This window comes from Malurus melanocephalus, unplaced genomic scaffold (assembly GCF_030028575.1).
Source record: "Malurus melanocephalus ecotype Western Australia unplaced genomic scaffold, MMel_1.1 scaffold_442, whole genome shotgun sequence".
NCBI lineage: Eukaryota > Metazoa > Chordata > Aves > Passeriformes > Maluridae > Malurus > Malurus melanocephalus.
Window position 1 is genome coordinate 309,271 of NW_026623674.1, and position 22,113 is coordinate 331,383.

General features: G+C 46.1%; 2 protein-coding genes across 2 annotated transcripts; one reads left to right on the forward strand and one right to left on the reverse strand.

The window, feature by feature from the left end:
- Positions 1–5,016: 5,016 nt before the first annotated feature.
- ATP5IF1 (ATP synthase inhibitory factor subunit 1) lies at positions 5,017–5,974 on the reverse strand. Its single transcript, XM_057380278.1, has 3 exons — positions 5,699–5,974; positions 5,411–5,523; positions 5,017–5,298 (listed from the first exon to the last, which is right to left on the reverse strand). The coding sequence occupies exons 1-3, from the start codon at positions 5,957–5,959 to the stop codon at positions 5,160–5,162; spliced, it is 513 nt and encodes a 170-aa protein (XP_057236261.1). The 5' UTR covers positions 5,960–5,974; the 3' UTR covers positions 5,017–5,159.
- A 29-nt stretch (positions 5,975–6,003) lies between these two features.
- DNAJC8 (DnaJ heat shock protein family (Hsp40) member C8) lies at positions 6,004–17,424 on the forward strand. The gene is made up of 9 exons (XM_057380277.1): positions 6,004–6,112; positions 7,105–7,206; positions 8,995–9,051; positions 10,589–10,655; positions 11,287–11,381; positions 12,198–12,269; positions 13,411–13,502; positions 14,463–14,538; positions 16,589–17,424. Exons 1-9 carry the CDS (start codon positions 6,050–6,052, stop codon positions 16,709–16,711), a joined length of 747 nt encoding a protein of 248 aa, XP_057236260.1. The 5' UTR covers positions 6,004–6,049; the 3' UTR covers positions 16,712–17,424.
- The last annotated feature ends 4,689 nt before the right edge of the window (positions 17,425–22,113 follow it).

Here is a 22,113-nt window from a genome sequence, read left to right on the forward strand (position 1 = left end):
AGGGTTCCAGCTTTTCCAAGCTTTGTATATTTACTCTGCAACCTGTTGACATTTTCCTATGTTCAGTGGCCATAGGTTGAGTTTTGCTGAGGCTCAGCCTGTTTCCAACAGTCTGCCRCTCCCTTTCCCCGAGTCCATGCTTGGACTGAAATTCCTGTTTCCACATCAGTGGCAAAATGACAGAGTTGAATCTGCTGTAGTTTGTATGTGAGCTGATAACTTATATATGAATATGACATTTCCTGCTGCTCTAGACTTTTTATCCAGACCAATCATTAGTGCAACATATTATGGATTGTATGTCATGGATGTGCCTACCTCCAGCAAATATCTCATTCCCTGGTGCTCTGCATGCAGCTCCTATGTACTTGCTGAATCCTAGACTTCGAGGGAAAGGTGTGTCTTGAAAATCTTCAAGCTTTATTTTTCAGTAAGAAACTTTTCTGAGTGCCCCCAGTGTGTCCCACTGCCTCTACAGCAGGGAGATGCCTAGGAAAATTTCTGCCTGTAGAGGCCATGCTACTGTTGTTACCCTGTGTGCATATGTTTATTTTTTCTCACACAGCCAGTATTTTTAGGAACACACACATATGCTTTGTCTTTGTCTTGCCTCATTCCCCTTCTCTGCTCTGGAGTGGGGAGGATGAGTGTGACAAAAAAGGCCCAAAGACACCAGACTGGGCAACCTGTGTGTCTTGCACTAAGACCAGTTTGCTAAAGATCTTGGATCTCTCTTTTCATTTTTTTTCCCACCCCTGAGCCAAGGATTCTTGGCAATTTCCATCACATTGGTGTGGGATGCAGCACAAACTGAGCAACTTGGGAAATAGCTTCTGTTTGCTGCAAAAATCACCATCTCAATTTTAGCTAAAAACAAAGAGCACTTTTTCTGCTCCTCCAGTGACCTAGCAGTGTTGGGCCATTATCTTTAGAAGCGTAGTACAGGCAGGGGATCTGGTGTTAAGGAAGGATAAGCATCTCCTTGAGACATAAAGGCTGCTCCCAGAGGTGAAACTTAATGGAGCTGCACTGTAGGTGGCTATGGGAAGTTAGGATGTTGTGAACAGTGTCAGTCCAATCCTGAGGAACTAGCAAATAACCAGGATGCACCAGTTCTGACAGAGAAGAGAGAAGAATCCCTCCCTTTGTGTACCCCTGTGCGTGTGGGAYAAAGCAGGGGACTAGTCATGCCACCAGCTGTTCCAGAGCGATTGAGGAAACACAGAACAATAAGCCCCTCTATGGCCTGTTAGCTGAGTTCTGCACTGTCCTTGCAGCCTTACCAGTTTCAAACATCAGCTTCGGGTTTTGGTTGCTCTGAACCAGAATTGCCTGGGAGCAGATGGCAGGTTGTAGAATTCTAAAAGACAACTAAGCCCTGTTCTCCAGGTGGCACAGACTGAGGGGGAGTCCTGGAAAGGTCTCTAGACAGCTTGTGCCTTCTTAACTCCCCAGCATTCACCTAGCTCTGAGGTATAATCTTCTTTTACTCYCCAGCATTCCTGCTCTGGAATCCTGCAGCAAACAGTCTGTAGCTGGCATCTCTCCATCCACTGGCTCTGGAAATGGTGACTGAACCCAGACAAACTGCTTGCCATAAGTCATGCAAATGCTCGCATCATTTGTCAGGAGCTAGTGACAAATTTGCAGTGATTTCCTGAAAACCAAATCTTACTGGTAATATGTCCATCACACCAAATGCATCTTCAATTACCTTAAATAATTTTTTTCTCCCTTGTAGTAAAAACACTTCTGGTAAGAGGTCTGTCTTACTTAGACCTGGATATCTTTCATCTCATGCTTTTAATTGCAAGCACTGTCAAAGAAGCTGAAGAAATAAACASGTTATGAGCCTGCAAGCTGGTGCTGTTGACTCCACGTGGGAGAAAACCTTTAGCCACACACCTCAGAACCAATACACTCACCTCTGCTGGATAACTGCTGTGTTATAGGAATCAGGAACACACAACACCTGTGTCATTTGATAATTTATTGCATAAACAGGCAGTTTGAAGTTCAATGGAAGTAAAAAAATACTTCTGAAGAGATGTGCTGATGACGAAAAGAAGATGATTTAACAACTCATTTGCTAAAAGGCAGAGATCCTCCTCAAATGTTTGTCTTGAGCCACCTTTTAGTGATCAGGCACTATACAAACTCATGCTTCTTACTAACCTCAGGGAATAGGAAAAGGCATTTCTGGAATTGCATCTGTGTATAAAAAAATTTAAGGAACACCAGAACCAGCACAAGACCACAGATGCAGGGAGGTCTTGGAGGAGCTCTGTTACTCACAGAATCGCCCCTGGTCAGCACAAGAGCTGAGATGGGYGAAGTGYRTGYGATTTCTAAAGGCAAGTTYARGAGCAAGGTCTTTTGCGAGGCAGAGATATTTGCACCACCTAGGAAATAAAACAGTATCTGTTAACTAGGAATGGCTAGAGTGTCATTGACATTAAACTAAAGCAAACTGATTTCAGGGAGATTTGGGACTCCCTGGAAGAGGAGGTCAGTGGGTGGATCACAGCAAAGAAAYCTCATCCTGAGGATGACTTGAACAGACACTCTAATAGAACAGACATACGAAGGTTCACAGCTGAGTGKGATTCCTGRTGGGAAGAGGGTTGCAAAGCTGGATAAAAATAGAGACTTTTYWAATTTAGCAGAGGGCCCTTCAAGAGATGGGAGAAGACACCACACCCACCTCCCTCTCAGTACCTCTTCCATTTGCTTGGTGGTGAATTGGGCATTTTTTCACTCAGAAGCCWTTCACCTTGGTAACCTAGACTCAGAGGGGCTCAGAACAAAAACACAGGCTGGTGAGGCAACAGGCTGAATRTCTCCCCAACATGCCTGAGACAGAGAAAGGGAGAAGAGGGGAAGCAGGAGGGGAATTGTCTGCTTTATGCCACAGCACTGTTAATCCACTCAGCCTTTCCAGCAGCCAGTCTGTGGCCATGGCTTTGTTATTACCGACTGCCAGTCAGACCACTGCTGAAAGGGACTTCTCTCCCAGCTTGCTTGCCCCATCAGATCTAGAGCTGCCTGTCCTCATATGTACTTCCACTGCCACAACCTAATAGTTCAGGTGCAGAGGAGTGWCTCAGCCAGATGTTTCTCTCYAGAAAATGGCATGKGCTGATGAACTGGGAGTAAGGGACYTWGCACATCTACCAGTGTAGAAGCCTCCATGGAACTGGTGCAAAGTTGAAATGTAAGGAAAGAGAAACATGTTTCGGAGAGTGCTGGTGGGCAAGAATGAGCAAGAAAGGTCTGTGGTGTAGCAAGGTACTGACCTGCACACCTCAGCCCTGACGGACTTCAGAGGGTTTGTAACACCTCTCTCTGTGGCATGGTAGATCACAGAGGTCCAAATCACAGCACTTCCAGTCTCCAAAACAGCAAATCCCCTCCCTTACAGGTACATTACCAGAGGCTCTGTAGGTGAGCTTACATGGCATAGTTRGTGCACCAAAATACAGAATAAATCACAGAGCCATGAATTTAAACCCTCATCTGTTCCCATCAGAATATAGAGTTGTCCTAATATTTGTGTCAGCTCTCCACAGACCACTGAAGTTGTGATGCCAAACTTCTCACTAATGACTCTGCAGCTTCTGGGGAAGCCAACCCCAGCTGACAGATACAACAGGAAAAACATTCTAAAAAAGGTTAAAAAATTGGATTTTTAAATAGGTATAACCTAAACAGGTCAATAGYATCTTGCTTTTCATGATGCAGTTCATCTCATCAGGTGCAGGGAGGTGAGGAGAGGAAGGTTCTAGTATTTTTTTAAATAGCCCCACCTAAAAGGAACAAAGCCCACAGCAAAGCTCTGTACAGAGCCTTGCCATAACTCACCACACCTCCATCTCTCACAGACTGAGCATGGCCAGCAAGGACACTCCACAGCCTCTCTTCCAGGGCTGATCACATGGGTGACATCTTCACTGAAGAAGTTTTTAAGGGCATTAGGGTGACAATGGTGTAATTTACACTGCAGACAAGATGCACCACTACCCGCAGCATTAATCAAGTGAGRGCAACCCAAAGGGAGCAGCTGGCAGGAGATGTATCAGGGAACAGCAGAAACTGGTACGCCTTCAGCCAGCCAGTCACACCCTTGTYAAACCACTTTCAACATCAAAGGCATCATTTGAATCCTGCACTTTCAGGCAGAGCAGTTACAGGCAGGTACCCACCCAGTTCAGTGTCACTGCCACCCTTCATAAACTGTAAYRCAGGCTGGCTTTCACCAGTGCTGCAGAGTAAGCCTGTTTGGGCAGATTTACAGCCTTGAAGTGCAGGTATAGAAGGCTATTTTCGTACCTGCCTGTTGTTACATTAAGTCCCCTTCTTGTCAGGGCTTACTGCAGTAAGGACACATTGTTTTAGGTCACTTACTGTATATTTTATGACAAATTTACATTAAAAGGTTAAAAGTGATTGAAATGGCATAAAGTTAGTCTGAATTCATYCTTTGGAAGGGGACTTAGCTGAGGAACGATGAAGTTGAGACAGTAAACCAAAACCCAAACCACTGGGCAGTTAAAGTCATTGTGGAAAAGAACAGTCACGTGGAAGACAGGATCTCGGCTGTCATGCTCCAGGAAGAAGTGGAATCAGCATAACTTAGAATAGTGTTTTTACTCTCAGTTTATGGCACTAAAAACTAAGTTCAACAAGTGAACCTTGTATTTCTTTGCCATCGCCTAGTGCAGTGGAGGCAACACTCCCCTCTGCCACAAAGATAATTTACTTGAAACGGTTACTTGGTTACTTATCTGTGAAAATGTCACTACACAGGTACGTTTTTCCCACAACTCTTCTAGAAGCTTTAACTCTAGTGTTATCCCACTAGGCACTACTTTCATGTAAATTTAAAGAAATTAGCTCAGTTCTGTACAGGCCTGCCTACTCAAGAATGCATCTTYACTTCAGACAATAATGAAGTTTAAAACCAGACAGTGAGGTTGGTTGTTTTTGTTTACATTGAACAGTTACTGAGCAAGAAAGTGAGACTGAGTAGTTTATTTGATGTTGTTGCAGACCACAGTATAATTTGATGGATTTGGATTATGTTGACCAAAAAATACAGTCTTGACGCCGTTTTACACCGCAATCAGTATTGGCCATGCACATTCAACAACAGCACCAGCTTAGTCATCTTTAAGCTGCTTGATCTTATGCTTATGGCGCTCGATTTCTTTCTGCAGACGGTCAATCTCTTTCTGGTGGTGATGGATCTCTTCCTCGTGGTGTTTCCGTAAGGCAGAGAGCTGCTCCCGCTCCTTTTCCCTACAAGAGAGGACGGCAGGAACTGTATTCCCGCAGCGGCTGCGGGAGAGGCCGGTCGGACCCCGCCCCGGTCCCGTGGGGAGCGGCTCTGGAGGCTCCAGGCCCCACTCACCTGAAGTACCGCTCCTCCTCGGCCGCCTGCTTCTTCCCGAAAGCGCCGCCGGCCTCACGGATGGAGCCGCCGCCGCCGCCGCCCTTGCCGGCGCCTTTACCCAGCTCGCCCAGCTGCGGGAGAGACGGCGGTGAGCGCGTCACGGTCAGACGTACGCGCAGAGGGACGGAGGGACCAAAGGACGGACAGACGGACGGGTARGGGAGCGGAGGGACCAAGGGACGGACAGACGGAAGGAGCGATTACACTCTCGGAACACCCCCCAACCTGTCGCGCCCGCGCGCTCACCTGGTCGGAGCCCGACCCCGAGCTCCAGCGCTGCTGCTGCGCCAGCAGAGCCCCGCGCAGGCCGCCCCGCGCCGCCACCGCCACCACGGCCGCCATCGCCGCGTGCCCTTGGAGCCGCCACCGGGCCGCCCCGCCCCGCCCCGCCGCCAGTGCGCAGCCGCAGTCCCCGCCCGCCTCCCGCCTCCAGGGCCCTGAGGCGCCGGGGGCGGGGCGGGGCGCTGTGACGTCACAAGGCGGGGCCCCGCGCCCATCGCGTTCCATGTCCGGCCGCGCGGCGGGGGGGGCGGGGCCTGTTGCCGCGGCGCGCGCCGTGGTCACGTGCCGTGACGGCGCGGTCACGTGTGGGTGGCGATGGCGGCGGCGGGGCCCGGCGCGGGCGCGGCCGAGGACGCGTTTCTGACCTTCTACAATGAGGTACCGCCCGCGCCCCCCGGCCCCCGGCCGCTCGAACCCCCCGGGCCTCCCCTCGTGGCCCCGGGGCCTGCGAGCCGCGCGGAGCCGGGCTGTGGCGGGCCCGGGGGCCGCCGGCGGGCGGGACGGGCGGAGCCACTGTGGGCGCTGAGCAGGGGGTGGGCGAGCGGCGGGTGCCGGTCCGTTCGTGCTCGGTGCGGCCTTCCCACAGCCCTGGCGGTAGCTGGACACCGCACCGGCCGTTCGGCCCTCGTCCCGCTCGGCTGAACCCGGTGGGAGCTGTTTGCTGGCGGTCCGGGAGCGCTGCCCCCGCCGTGCTCCCGCTCGGCCTTGCTGTGGGCAGACTCACCCGAGCGGCTGCGCGGGCCCCTTTCCCTGTGCCGGGTTCCGTTACTTTGGGCACAGCCGGGATGTGTTTATCTGAGCTGCCCGCGCAAAGGCCRTGCCACTTCGGTGGATGCATGCTTCTTTAAATAAAGATAAACATTAAATATAAATACGTTGTTTGGTTTGGCGCGCTACAGTGAAAGGCAAAAAGTAAACTGAACTGARCTAAATAACCTGTGGTCAGAGTAAAGGGAACTTGTGCATTTGCGTCAATATCACTTGAAGCGTTTAAAGGGCTGCACTGCCAATAACGGGTTAAAAGCAATAATGCCGTGGTTTCCAAGGAATCACGGTGACAGTCGTGCTGGAGGAGCAAGGGGAGGGGGAAGGCRCAGCTGTAGAGCAAGCTATAGAAGAAGCTGGCAGAAGTGCTCKGCAGTGTTTTTTATAGTTAAAATGTGATGTTAAAAATACTGTTGTGCTGTAGAAAAGGCTAAAAATATGCCCTGATAGTGCCTGTGTAAAATTACGGCAGGCTGGGGGTAGGGTAAGCAAGAAGTATTGTGAATTGTAGTACAAGACGAGGATGTCTGGTAGAATAACAGCATTGAAAGAACAGGTAAGGGTGTTGTGATGGTCAGTTACTACAGGTCTCTCTTGTTCTTCAGGTAAAGCAAATTGAAAAACGAGACTCTGTTTTAACATCAAAAAACCAAATTGACAGGCTGACTCGACCTGGATCTTCCTATTTCAACTTGAACCCTTTCGAGGTTAGTTCAAATATTCTACCCTCCTTTCTGATTTGGTGTACAGACTTCCTGATATCCTGAGTATTTGTTACAATAAAAGACCCCATAAGGAAAGAAGAAATATCTCTAGGTACATATTAACATGCAGAAGGTTTGCAGAAGGCAGCAGGATRGTGTATATGTGCTCACTCTCTTTCTCAGTGTTTGGTGGCAGCACAAACTGTATATTGTCACGTTTCCCTCATACAATAGTGCTGGAACATGTTGCAGATCAGTGCTGGGTACTTTCTGAACAGGAAGGTAGTAGCTGGAGRTGGCAGCTTGGCAGGGTCTGCTTGTAGCTCTCTTAATTCAGCATTTCTGAATTAAGTGTTTTATTTTGGGTGCACATCCCACTGAACTTGTGTACTGCATAGAGTAAGAAAAAGTCTCTCAGTGGTCACACCAGTGAGTAGTCTCCATTTGTAAATGGATAATCCCTTTGCACATTACAGCGTTTAATTTCAGTTGCAGTCAGTTATAAAGTCTTAATGAGTAGGAAAGCCTGAGGAAGACAGTAAATAATCAATCTGGTGTTCATCTGGAGTTGGCATTCCCTGGGTATATTCCTTTCTGATGTTATCTTCTCTGCCTTTTTCAAGCCTCAGGTGCCTTTTGTAGTCCCCATTCAGGGCTGGTCAGCCAGGTGAGTCAGCAGAATTGCTTTGACAACATTCAGTTTTGTAGTATCAAGTCTTAGTGCTTGTCTTGGAGAGTAAATTAAGAAAGCCATTTCAAAATAGACTATAGCTTTCCTGTGAGAGAGTGTTATTTACAGATTCTTAGAGTCTGACCAGCATGCATCTGCTCACTTCTTGCTTAAATCTACTGTTCAGTAAATTAATTCACGGAAGAGTTCCTAAACTCCGCCACATCCGTAAAGATCAATAAACAAGAGGTCTCATTCATGGAAACCAAACAGTARAACTTTACTGTCTGCTTGCAAAATGATAAAATGAAAAAATCCGTATAAAATAGTATGTTTCTTGCCCAAAGTTCTAAGTTATGAATGACCTGACAGTGTCCCCAAACCCCCATATGCTTTTGTTTCTGTCTGAATTGCTACAGGATTGGTTGAAGGTTCAGACCAATTTACGGATCATAGCTGTGTACACAAAACTTGAATATAGAAAGGACACTGGCATAGCCAGAGAAATCTAGTATTGCTAAAAGTAGTGTTATAAGTGTAACAAACAGGGTGAAATATTTTTGTTTAACTGGGTGAAAATTCATGTCATTGTGGGGCAAGCTTTTTGGTGTGTGTCTGTGTGTCAGTGAACCAAGTGCTATAGAATCGTGGAATATGCTGAGTTGAAAGGCACCCATCAGGATCATTGARTCCAACTCCTGGCCCTGCATGGACACTCCAACATCCCACCTGTGTGTCCTTGAGAGCACTGTCCAAGTGCTTCTGGAGCTCTGGCAGCCTTGGGGCTGGGACCATTACCCGGGAACCTGTTCAGTGCCCCACCACCCTCTGGGGGAAAACCTTTTTCTAATACCCAACCTAAACCTCCCCTGACTCAGTTTCATGCAGTTTCTCATGTCCTGTCCCTGTTCATAAGAGTGAAGGGATCAGTATCTGCCCCTGAGCTACCTACCCCTTGGAAGGACATTTAAGAGTGTAATGAATTCTCCCCTCAGCCTCCTCSAGGCTGAACAAACCAAGTGACTTCAGCCACTCCTCATGACAGTGTTAGAGCTTGCTGACAGGAACCTGAAACATGGAGAATAGCATCAAACTTGCTCTGCTTTCATGGTCTCTTTTAGGTGCTGCAGATGGATCCTGAAGCCACAGATGAAGAGATAAAGAAAAGATTCCGACAGGTATTCAGCTTTTGCACTGGAAGCCTGTGGAAGGGAAATAGAAGTTTTGTAGGCATTGTTCAGCTGGTTGTGGGCACAAGGAAAGTGGTAGTCAAGCTGTATGGGGATAGAGGGGTGGTTATTTTGGGCAGAAATGCATAGAGCAATGCTTGTATCAGCAAGAGGAGAGCTGCAGCCGTGCCCCCAGTCCATGCATGATTGGCTGCTTTGCCTGTACAGTGTATGATGGGGCTATTACAAACASATACAACCATGTGTAATTTGCCTCTTGAGCTTGAGATCAAAAGGTATTTTTCTCAATATATGGACTTGGATCCAAAAGGGTATTTTTTCTGAGGTTTCTTTAAGAATTTCTGTGGTCATTTTTGGTGACTCGGTTACCTGGAAAAGCAGCAGCCCTGCTTATTGGCAGGTCTGCAACACAGACATTCAGCCTCCCTCTGCTGACAGACCTGCARGAAAAGTTTGAGTTTAATCAGTGCAAGCAGCAAAAAGACAGTATTTGGAGGGCTGCAGCCTCCACCTGAATTAGCGCTGTGTCTTTAGGCAGGAAGATGCTTGGTGGCAGAGGAACAGGATATGGGCTACTCCTGTATGTGAGAAGACAACTTTTTGGTCTGTTGCTGACTTCTGAGTTCTGCAATAAAGCGAGATGTTCTCAGCTTTGGGCTGRTAAAACACCACAGGGAGATGTTTTGAATTCAAGGTAATGAATTGAAAAATATACATGGAATTGTCCATTGAAGAAATCAAACACCTAAATGCAGATTGTGGAACAGCCAGCAAAGGGGAAAAAAGATGCTGGCTGAAATAAATCTGTTCAGGACTGAAGGCAAACCYTTCCCTAGGAGYTATGAACTGGCARCTGTAGGGTTGCAAAAGTAGTTACKTTGCATTCTTTCAGTTGCTGCTCTGTGTAGCAATGGCAGAAATAAAAGGTCTGGAAAAAAAAGGAAGAAGCCATATGGGGTAAGTTTGAAAGGACTTTCTGAAAGAGGAATGCAGAGGACTTGTGGAGGACAGTTAAAGTTCCTGTCAGGATGGTTGTGATCTATGTCCTGTCTCTGCCAGGTGGAGTACAGGCAGGAGTTTTCTTAAGATTCAGTAAAGTAGCCTAAGAAAAAATGACCACTCTTWWRCAGTTTGGTATTTGAACAKCCTTGGGGATGCTGGAGAACTTCTTGAGAGGCTTTGGTTGAGGATGATCTTTTTATGTTTGTTTCTTGTCAAGACCAAGGATACAAATCTTCAGTGACCGAGGGGTTCATATCAGCCCGGACACTGCGGCTGAGGCGTGTTTAAATTGTTGTGCACATCACAAGCTGCAGCTTTTCTTGGACAGCCTGTTTGTTATAGGGATTGTTTGATTTATYAGCTTGTACTGGCACATACTTCTGCGTGTTGTCAGCTCCATGTACAAAGGAATGCGATCTCTTTGGATTATTTCTGTCTGAGACTATTTCCCTGCTCTCAAAAATCTCTGAAATAGTCTTCATTTTTTATAATAGTTTTGATAGCAAGATCCTTTCTCTTGCAGCTGTCAATATTGGTACATCCAGACAAAAACCAAGATGATGCAGATAGAGCYCAGAAGGCTTTTGAAGGTAATTAAYGCTCTTTCTYTGGRCTGYTCTGGRTTAGTAGTTGCTGCTTTTCTGGTGCTGTTGAAATGTTCATTAGGGTGGAGGGGACAGAAGGGTTGCTGCAGAGGTGTTCTAGCTGGGGCAGAAGCAGCTGTGGTAGCAGCAGCTGTGTGAGGTGGTGACACTAGGTGGCAACAATGSCATTGTCATGTCACAACAGGGACAGATATTTTCATGGGGTTTTGGGATTGTTTAAGTAAAACTGTTTAATCTGTGCATTAGACTTTATTCCAAGACCATATGATAGAAGTGATGTGATGATTTTAGGTGTGTGCTTTGCATCACAGTAAGGTGTTCTGCACATTAAATTCACCTGCCCAATAACTACAGCTGGTAGGACTGATGCTTTCACCTGTTGCCTCTAGAAGGTATTCGACAATTTCTGCCATTATTGCACCCCAAAGCACATTTGACTAAGCATGTTATYACTTACCTAGATATAGTTAATTTAAAAAAAAAACAAACAAAAAATGCTGCCAGACAAATAACCCCACAAATTCTAGAAGCCAAATTAGTAATGCCAACAAGTAGCAGTCTTGTGATGCCTTGTGAACATGACTACTSATGCTACTAATGTTGATGCTTTTGTTAGCTGTAGATAAAGCTTACAAGCTGCTGCTAGATCAGGAGCAAAAGAAGAGAGCCTTGGATGTGATACAGGCAGGAAAAGAATATGTGGAACACACTGTGAGTATTCTATGTTAACATCCAGAATTGGGGGTGAGTGGTAATCAATAGTTTGTATTTTGCTTTTTGGTACAATTCTTTCATGTTTAGGCCACTAAACTGAACAAATCTTGTAATGGCACTGTGCAGGTGGACTCCAGGMTCTTCACAGTAGGAACAAGCCTGCTGTGTCCAGGACTGCTGTTCAGTACAAGATAATTCAGTGAAATTCAGTACTTGAAATAATCAGGTCAGACCACATGATCTGACCTAAATATTTTTTTTCCAATTCTGTGAATGAATGATGCAGTTCAGATATGTGTAGGTGGAAGAGAATAGGTGGTGACAGCAGGAGACTGGGAGTTTTGGGGGATACTGACCTATAAGATAAGGAGCTTGGATTGAATTGGTCAAGGAGTTAGTAGAATGATGTGAGTGAATYAAAACACAGCAAGCTTGAGGAAGCAGTTGATATGGGAGAACACAGATATTCTTAACACAAGGAACACTTGTTGTTCTGCTTGTTAGTCACGTGAATATCAAGAATCAAAACAAATTTTCTGATGGTTTGGATAAGAGTATATATATAAAAAACCAAAAGGGATTATGTTGAAGGAATAGCATCCAACATAGTATTTTTAATTGCTACAGTTCATGTGATAGTAATCTCGTATGTGTTTGTCTGGGCCTGGCAGGGTTTGGTGTAAAATAAAAYATCAGCCCAATCAAGAACAGAGTTCTTTCTACACATTAGAGTAGGAATGCAGAACTACTTGGATATAATTATGTAAGCCCTATAAAATTTTTAAGGCTTTTATTTTTGTCCTTAATCTTTAGGTGAAAGAAAAAAAGAAGCAGCTGAAGAAGGATGGAAAACCTCCCACTGTAGAGGAGGATGATCCTGAAGTTGTAAGTCGTACTATATTCAGAGAAACTAGGGAGTACAAAATGTGTTTTTAGGAATTAAGATTCAAAACCAGTACAGAAGTTTTATTAGACTTGTTAATGTTGTAAACACTTACATTTACAGAAGAATAAATTTTCCTTAGTCACTCTAGAGTACCATGTGTCAGGTGATGCCTGAGTACTTTGGAAAATAGTTTCAATGTAAAGAGTAAATATATTGTGAGATTGTATAGATCAAGATACCCTATTTTTTTCTCAAGCAAGTCTTCATTGCTTATGTATCATGCACTCTTTTTTTGAAAATTTCTTGTTGTCTTCTGACTGCTGGAACCATGGCATTCCTGCTGCTGGAAGAAGCACGTGTAGCACACACTGCAGCATGGCTAAAATGAGCTTGTGATGCTTTTTAGTGAGAGCTATTTCATCTGTTTCTTTCATATAGCACTGGAGGACAGATGTGCTGTTCTGCAGCAAAACACTTGTGTATTGAAAAGGGCATGACTTAACTTAGTTCTTCATACTTGGGTCCTAGTCTGGGGACATCCAGCAATATGAGAGGCTGTAACGATGACAGATGATTGTCAAATATTTACTTTATTAGTCTCATCATCCTTTTTTTTCCTGGAAAGTGATTGCTTCCTGTCTATAATCACTACAGTAACACCACAACCATCCTGTTTTTCATTGCTTTTCAGAGGTCTTGCTGTTCTTTAGTAATGAAGATTGGTTTAAGCATACTGATTTCCTGCTGGGAAGCCAATGCTAGATTTTTACAAAACATGAAGATCTACTGAAAAATTACTCTAAACAGTGACCATTTTGCCTTTTTTTGTCAAATGTAACATTGCAAGACTTAACCCACGAATAAGAGAGTTTGTAATGAACAGTTCTAGTTAAGCACAGCTTCATAAATACAAATTAAAATGGGACTAATATAAGGCTAATATGTAGTTCTTTCCTGGTGTGAGGGCCAGAATTTAATCAGCAGTAGTTTATACCTGCRTGCTGCTGCTATTGTCAGGGCAGGATAGGGGTGTGGGCACACCTATGTTTTGCTTTCATTTTATGTGTCTTACAGTCATATGTAAACATACTTTAACTGTGTTAATAGGCATTATTTTAAGACTTGATTTGTGTTTTACAGTTCAAACAAGCTGTATACAAACAGACMATGAAGCTCTTCGCTGAACTGGAAATTAAGAGGAAAGAAAGAGAAGCAAAAGAAATGCATGAAAGGTATAAGCAATATTCTGCTTGTGCAGTTCAGGCTCTTCCTCCTCCTCATGCTTCCTCAGAGAAGATAAGGGATCAAAGAGTCTTACAATAGTCTAAATGGGAATGAACCTCTGGAGATCATCTGGTCTGACCTCCTGCTGAAAGCAGGGCATTGGATTAGATTAACAAGGGTCCTGTCAACCTGATTTCCACTAATATAGATTCCACCACTTCTCTGGGCAGCCTGTGGGTTGTAGAGGCCCATGCTTGAGAAGAGCACACATGAAATTTGCCCTCCTGTGTTGAAGATGTCAATATGTTTGATAAGCTTATAKTCTCTTAYGTGTAYACATAGAGGCCAGATACAACAGTGAATTGGTGACRCAATTCTGCATACTGTTAGCATGCAAATTACTGATTTTTAATTTTATTTAAGTTCCAGAAATACTCTGTGGCACGTGTGTTCCTGAACTATTTTAGATGTTTTGATCACATGCTGCCTGARTATCTGTGGTATCTGAGTGTATCCTGTTCACTTCCTGCAGCAGGGTTCTCTGCTAGTCAGTGAGGTGGGAGATTGCTTTTGATTACGAGTGAAAAGTAGGGGGGTTAAAAATTTAATTTGTACCTTGCTGAAGTGGTTATTAACTTAGAATGTGTACCCTCTACAGTTGTAGAAATTTATCACTAGAGTGATGTCCAGCTTCTTAGATGGACAAATCCAGCTTGTTTTGCTGAGCAAGAGAAGCTGGCTCACTAATWACCCGCTGTCAGTGGGGCCAAACAATCTTCTCTGCTTGCTGCTTTTCCAAATTTGAAACAAAATTCTGTTTGCTGTGCAATCTTAGGTGTGTTTATTTATCTCTGCTGTAATCTGCCAAGAAATTCAAAGAGTTTTCCAAGATGTTTTGGAAGTATTGCCTTGTTTTTTTTGAAGTAGATGCTTGTAGGTTCATAACTTCTTTGTGGCTTCCCTTCCAGGAAACGGCAGAGGGAAGAGGAAATTGAAGCACAAGAGAAAGCTAAACGAGAACGAGAATGGCAGAAGAACTTTGAGGTATTCAGCAGTTTAACTTACAGAATGGGCCTCAGCATTTCTTATTCATTCTGCCCCTAGACAGATGAGAGACCTTTTGTATGCAAGTCTATAAAATAGTTGTAGTAATAGATCTGCACCTGCTTGGGTTTTGTCCATGTGTGTGGAGAAGAGCCCATCAACAGGGCTTTGGTGTCACCTATGCAGAAACAGGTCTGGTAAATCAAGGTATACTATTTTTCATCTCTATCAGCAATTCATTCTTGTCTTTAGTTATAAAATTGAATTTCTGCTTAGCCCAGGTCACTGGTGACCACTAAAACTTAATCTGGAATGTGTTTATGTGGACTGTTGGTGGTGCTTTCCAGTCTGGTTGTTAACACAGAATCTGTGTCTCTGAATATTAAAGACATGATGGACAGTCACTTCTCCATGACCTTGCCACCCTACAGCCAAGGCTTTAACTGAAATAGTTCATGGTGTCATGCTGCCATTTCAGGGATCCAACCTACAGCCCACCAAAATACTCAATCTGTCTTGTAACTTCCCTCACTACACACCAGAGATGAAGACTTGAGATGTGCAGGGAGTGGTAGGGGGTGGGCAAGAGAGATGTCAGTAAGGATGTGCAGACCTCATGAAAGAATGAGCTAGATTGTTCATTTAACCCAAAGCCAGAGCCTAGTCTATGCTCAAGAGGACTTTTAAAAAGGGGATATCTGGGAGAGAAGTGTGTGAGTGACTGGCATCCTGTGGAAAGCAGACAGCTAGGATGTGTCTGGAGACTGAGGTGGGAAGAGTTTGTGGTTACAGGTATATAAGAGCTGGATATTCTAGAAAACATGTTTAATGCTGCTGTATTGAGTATGCTGTGCCAGAGATAAATTGAGTGTGTCGCTGGCCTTGCTGCTGACAGAGGTTCAATGTTCTCACACCAGGATGGCCACAGGAGGTGTCACTGCTGTAGGGGTGCAGTAAAGCACAGCAGTTGGGATCAAATAAAGATGGAGCAAACAGGACCTGCAGAATTATTGATACTGTAGCTCTGAGCACCAGCATGTCCTCAGCCACTGCTGGACAGCTGAATCTCTGCATGGCAGAAATAAACCTCTCATTCTTGTGCATCTCAAGGATTCATTTTGGACATTTACCCAGCTTTGACATCTTTTCTTATGGTGATGAAATGGTCACCAGCAAGGCTGGAGAAGACTGTTGGAGGTGTTGAGGTTGCACTGTGGCTCARCATCCCAATCCTTGCTAGTGCCAGGCCCACTCCCATCGTGCCATGGAAAAGGGGAGGGAAGCAGACAGCTGCTGTAACCAGAGCCCATCTGCAGCACCAGTAYTGCAGAGAAGGGTCTGGAGCAGATGGGATCCCATGCTGTGAAGTGGATCATCCTCAGACTTGTTCTGTCCTGCTGTGAAGCCCATAGAGATCATGGGTTGGCTTTGTGGCTTTAGGTGTTGTTTTTGTTTTTTTTTTTTTTTCTGTGGGTTTTGTTTTTTGGTTTGGTTTGGTTTCTGTTTTGGTTTTTTTATCTCCTCAGGAAGAGTTTCTGCTGCTCTGCAGATAGGGCAGGGACAGGAGAAAACTACAGCAAAGGCATTTTTTACTCATTGTGCCAGTATGATGAGAATTGGAGTGAGAAGCAGTAGAGAAGGCAGCAGTACATTTCCCTTCTCTGTTCTCCTCACCTCCAAGCTGCAGCACCAGGAGAGTGAGGAGGTGAGACAGAGAAAGGAGATGGCAGGTTCTGGGCTGACAGATTAGGAACAGGATTTGACAGGTTCCTTGTTTCCTTGGAGGATTCAGTAGGGAGCAAGGACTGCCCAACCCAAGCTGGTGATTTCTGAAACAAGAATCCAGCAGAGTGCTTATACTGGTATGTGTAAACTCACTTGTAGTTCCATTGCACTGTGTTGCTCTGGCTCTTCCAGTGTGTGTCCTGGCTCTCAGGGGTTGTGTGCTGGATAAGGGGAAATTGCTCCTGATCTCCTGAAACTGGTATGTACTACTTGTGCTCTTGCTTTTGCGCTTCTTAACTCTCCACTTCCTCCCTCTTTTTCCCAGGAAAGTCGGGATGGTCGTGTAGACAGTTGGAGAAATTTTCAGGCAAATACAAAGGGGAAGAAAGAAAAGAAAAACAGGACCTTCCTGAGACCTCCCAAAGTAAAAATGGAGCAGCGTGAATGATCCYGGAAGCACTGCCCGAGTGCAGCTCCTCAGTCCCCTCTCTGCTTATAAGGACTCATTGGCACCTAGAGTAAGATTTGCTTTTTAGTAGACTGTTTGTTTCCAGTACAATTAATTATCAGTCGAAGTATTTTTTGTACTCTGTCTGTTTGAAATAGGGCCAGAGAATGCCCCGGCCAGGGCCCTGCTACACGTAGAACACTTGGCTTAGGAGAGTCCCTGCCATTCCTGCTGTCCCGTGTGTCTGCTGCCCTGTAACTCGGTGTTTTGTACTTCACAGAGACTGTGCTGTTTCACTACTTCTGTTTCTAGTTTGAGAGCTGAACAAAAATATTGGAAATGCATCCAAACCCTCGCAGGCACCATTTTTCTCAGCCAGTTCAGCTTGGGAAAGTCTGGACTGACTGTGGGAATGCACTTCCAGCACTGTGCAGTGCAGCTGGCCTGCAGTTAAGTCCTGCAGCTCCTCACTGCATTGAGTGGTGCTTGGAAGGAACCTGCCCCCAAGATCTGATTTCCAAACTAAAATCCTAGCTCTCAGGCTTAGACTTCTGTTAATCCTCAGAGCAGCTGGTCACTTCTTATAAAGAAAAATAACTTCTCTTGATTAATAGTTAAGCTGCAATGGTCTGTATGTAAAATAAATTTTTACCCAAATTACCGTGGGTTATTTTTCTTGGAATTATTAAAAAATGCAATAAAAAATAAGGAGTGTGAATGGAGTGCTGCCCCTGACATGCTGCTGCTCTTCAGCATGAATGTTTTCCCAGTAAGAGTCYGCTGCCATCCCAAAATCTGCTCTGGTCTGTATTTTGGAGAGTTCTCAGAGTGGCACCCAGGAGGCTGGGAGCAAATGGCTCTTCCTGGGATGCTTGTCTGGGTGGAGGCAGCTGTGCCAGGATCTGTGCTGAGAACTGAGCTTGTGGCTGGGCCTTGGGACAGCGTGGATGGGTTGAGGGCACTTGGGCACCTGTGAGGAGAGTGACTTCTTGGAGCTGTAGAGTGAGCTCAGACTTCAGAATTTTTAAATTCCTGCTTTCTTTGTGTTGTAAGTTTAAGAGATTCATAGCTATTTAAAGGTGTTGAAAATGGAATGTGCTCACGTGTGCCAGGCTGGTTCCTCTGGAGACTCTTCTGCAAGCTCTTCCCATCAGTGTTAGCAGCCATCCCCCATACCTGGGTCCTGTGGGGAGCTGCTTCTGTGAAGATGATGCTTTCCTTCCTCCTCGCTGCCTCTAGCCGGGTCCTTTCACTTGAGCTTGACTCACATGTTGCATTTATATATGCCCTCCTCAARTGAGCATGAGTGATCCTTTGTGCTGCTCCTTGTGTCTCGGGCATTGCTGACACTCACTGTGGGAAGGCTGGTTCTGCTGCCCCAGGAGAGTGCTTCCAGCTGCTTGTGTCACAGCTCTCCCAGTTTCCATCAACTGCCTCCTATTCCTGCCTGCTGGGGAGGAGCAACGTGMCTGAGCTGTGCCTGAGCTGTGTTACCCAACTGTGTGTGCAGAAGAGCAGCTCCCAGGGAAGGCAGYGCTTCCTGACAGGACCAGGACTTAGCTGAACCTGCTGAAGGGACCCTGGTGCTCTGCCACACACCTTTTCTTTTCCTCTCATGCACKGGTCTGTGTGACCAGATGTAAAATGAACTCTCCTTCCCTTATAAAATGAAGGTATTTTGGTGCTTTATATATTAAATAGCTCTTAACACAGCAGAGTGCAGTTCCTATTCTCTGTGTGAACACAGGAATGTGGTTTCTTCACCTTACTTGTCCTGCAAGGTGTAACCTGCTAAATAGATTACTGAAGATGAACGCACAAGGGCAAGACATTACTTAGAAAGTAACAGGCTGGTGATGCCTTTGTATCAGCTCACACCATCAGTGTTTCCAACTGCAGTTTCTGAGTGCCCAGAGGATGTGCTGCCCCTCCAACCTGTCTGCCTCTTCTTCACCTATGAARGCATTTCTAGCTAGGTCCATGGGCTTATGCTTGGAGTTGTTTTCAGCTGGAAATGTTGTTTCTGGCTGGAATGGGTAGCTTGCAACAGCACTGTTTCATGCTCAATTTAGCTAWTCCTTTTTCCTTGGCTTCCTGCCCTGCCTATGATATGCTTCTATGCCTGAATTTGCAGTTTCTCTGTCTTATCTACCCAGCCAAGTCCTGAGAAACTTCCCATCTGCCAGGGGTGCTTGGGGAGTACCTGAGCCTTTGCTGGGTATTTCTCTGCTCCACTGGAGGGAACGTGGGAAGTTAATTCTGATCTTTGTATCTTTTGTAGAAGTAAACTCGTTTGAATTGCCTACATGGAAATAAGTGAGTGCACAGTGTGGATTCCCACAGATGYAGGCTGGGCCATTGCCTGGTCCCTGCCACACGTGTCACAGCAGTGGGGTGGATTGAATAGAATGTTGTTTAATATCAAGAGGTAAAGATGTGTAGAGAGAGGGATTGTTACTTACTGGAGCTTTTTTGGGGTCAGTAAACTCAATTATTTGTCCTTAATGTGCAGGACAAGAAAATGCATTGCTGGAAATGGGGAGTGATTTTGTCTTCTTTCAGAAGGAGAAAGAAATACCAGAGAGTTGCAGAAGAGCCTTTCAGTAGTGTATTGGCTTTGGTTTCCTGGGGAAACAACTCTTCCTCTGTGTCCAGTTCCCAGAGAATGTACAGGGGGGTCAGCTAAAGTTTGGCTTTGTTTTCTGGGTGTCCAGAGGTCACTTCTGAAGCTCTTTGTCCCAGTCTGAAGCAGCGAGCTTGCCTTCCCCTCCCTGTGCACTTGCGAGGGTGTATCAGCTGTTCAGCACTCGTGGGATGGGGAAGGAGAATAGAAAAGGTCAACTGCAACAGAAACATCTCATGTGGATAAAGGGAGTGGGACACAACCTTCCTGTCTGGTGTACTGAGTTAAGGAATGGGAATAGAGGCTTCTCTGAGTGTGTAGACAAGCTGAGATCTAGATTTCACCAGGTAGCAAAGCTATTCAGTAAAGGCTAGACTGAGTTATCACCTGTGGGATCCGCTAGAGATTAAATCTATTCTTGATAAGACATAAACCAGTGTGTCATTTAACATTTATCTTTGTTTGGCAAACACAGGGATGTGCTCGGAATTCACCATCAAMCCCTTCTCCCTGGACAGGAACAGCTCTTTCACTGTGTGCTGTTTTATTTCAGRGTGTAACTAGTTCTGGGCATTAACTGCAGTGATGTGCTTGATGAAGGGATCCAGGTGGGAGACATCCATGGCTTCTGCTTTCCTTGCCTTCCAGATGAGTTTCTTTTACTAGTTTTTGTCTTAAAACAACTGGAGAGGAACTGTGGGAGGCTGGCCTTAATGTAGACAGTTTCCCTCGGAAAGGGTTGGGTGATAGCCGTTGTTATCTAAGAGATTTGGTGTCTTGTCTTTTCCTCCTGCAAACGGCAGTGTGAGCCAGRCCTCCCCTGCTCTGGTAGCTGAGTTTTACACTCCTAGGATTTCCTTGACCTGAGGGAAGGCATGAAGTTATGATGGGGTGGGTTTAAGCTGGATATCAGGAAAAGGTTCTTGCCCCAGAGGGTGATGGGGCACTGACCAGGCTCCCCAGGGAAGGGGTCACAGCTCCAAGGCTGCCAGCTCCAGGAAGGTTTGGGTGCTCCCAGGAGCAGGATTGCTGGACTGTCCTGGGCAGGGCCTCATTGGACTAATGATCCTTGTGGGTCCCTTCCAACTCAGAATAKTCTAAGATTCTTACCAGCAGAAAAGGGGCATTGTCCCCTGTGTTGTGCCTCAGCACGGTGTGCTCAGCCTGGCCCTGTGTTGGGAACCTCCCCAGCTTTGTTTCTCAGAACTCCTGGCAGCACATCTCCTGCTGATGAGGCTCCCCTGCCTTCCCCTCCTTGTGCTCCGTGGCAGGTGCAGCTCCCATAACCCCTCGTGTTGTGCACAGAAGGGGCAGATATTTGGGGGTGCTGCTCCTCTAGGATCCCTCTTGGATCTCAGTGACCACCATTCACACATTGATCTGGGATGTAGCTGAGCTGCCTGGCTTCCCTGTGGAGGCTCAGCAGCCTTCCTGTCACACCAGCTGCAGGGTTTTGGACTTACAGACACATACCTTGGAGCAGTTTGGTCTTTGTAGCAGAGCTCTGCTGCAGCCCATTCAGGGCCATGAAATGGGCTCTGGTAGGCATTCCTGGCATCTCTGGCTGCCTGCTGCATTCACATTTCCTTTTCAGGATAATCAGCTGTTCTGCAGCAGCAGGGACACTGTGGGCACTTTTGTAACAGTGTTTCAGGTGGAACAGAGTTGCAGGGGTGTATTTTGATTACAGKATGGGCACCTGTAAAGGAAGATAATGCACAGGTGTTAGTGTTGCAGTTCAAATCACAGAACTGAAATGTTTTGGGGAAGGAGCTCTGTAAGCCTTTAATTAGACCTTGTGTTTGAGGTGAGGCTGTCACTAATGCTAGGTGAGGTTATTAGCATAAGGATGAGACCCCTGGCCTCCCTGGGTTTCTCTCCCAGGGATGAATACCCCCTGTAGTGAAAATATTTCACTGACATCCATCCTGACTGTCCTGCATCCCAGTTTGTGGTTGTTGCCCATTGTCATACCATTTGTCACTACTGAGAAGAGTTCATGCCTGTCCTCTGCAGCTTCACTTGCAGCAGCTGCAGGCAGTGATCAGATGGTGCCTCTGCCTCTGGGCTGTTCCATYTGTGCCCCAAGCTCAGATGTGGTGCCAGCTCTGCCTCTGCAGTTCTCCACATCCCTTTGAAGCTGCCCACASTGTTCCAAGTGCAGTGGAAACAGTCTGACACAGAGGGGATGTTAACTGTCCTCATTCTCTGGCTCTGCTCCGGGCAGAGCCTGGCTGCCTTATTCMCAGCCTGGCTGGCAACTTTCTCTGTTGGGAAAGGCCATGGTTCAACTGGTGCAGGTTGGTTGGTTGTTTGGGAAGTTGAGATATTTGCTGCAGTTCTGCAGTTGCGTGCCTGGGGAGCTTCWGGGCATGCAGACAGCCAGTTCCTTCTGGCAGCAGTGTTTTGTGCACCTACGGGTTGTGACTGTCTTGCCTTTCAGGACTGTCTTAGAAGCCTCACACTTCCTTTCCTGCCAAAAGCAGAGCCAATTCTTACCAGCAAAGAAACCCCAACACCATTTCCTTTTTAAACACCCCACGGCACATAAAGGGAGCAGACAGAAACACGTGTGAGTTCTTTTCATACCATGAGTGACTCAGGCAGATTTTGTACCCATGACCTGATGCCACAGCCACAGAACTCTGGGAAAACCCCCTGTGAAACCTGGGCAGAGCAGTGCCAGCAGCAGCAGGAAGGAGTGGGTCCCCCATGACCACCCTTTCTTACCTGGCTGAAGGACCAAGGTGGATTTGTAGYGCTGCAGAAGGGGTACAGG

Bases quoted from the DNA above. Each gene is read 5' to 3' on its own strand.
- ATP5IF1 (XM_057380278.1), bottom strand. From the start codon at position 5,959: ATGGAACGCGATGGGCGCGGGGCCCCGCCTTGTGACGTCACAGCGCCC. The intron at 5,524-5,698 runs GTGAGCGCGCGG...TCTCTCCCGCAG, and splicing joins CGGGGTCGGGCTCCGACCAG to CTGGGCGAGCTGGGTAAAGG. The intron at 5,299-5,410 runs GTGAGTGGGGCC...CCTCTCTTGTAG, and splicing joins GAGGAGGAGCGGTACTTCAG to GGAAAAGGAGCGGGAGCAGC.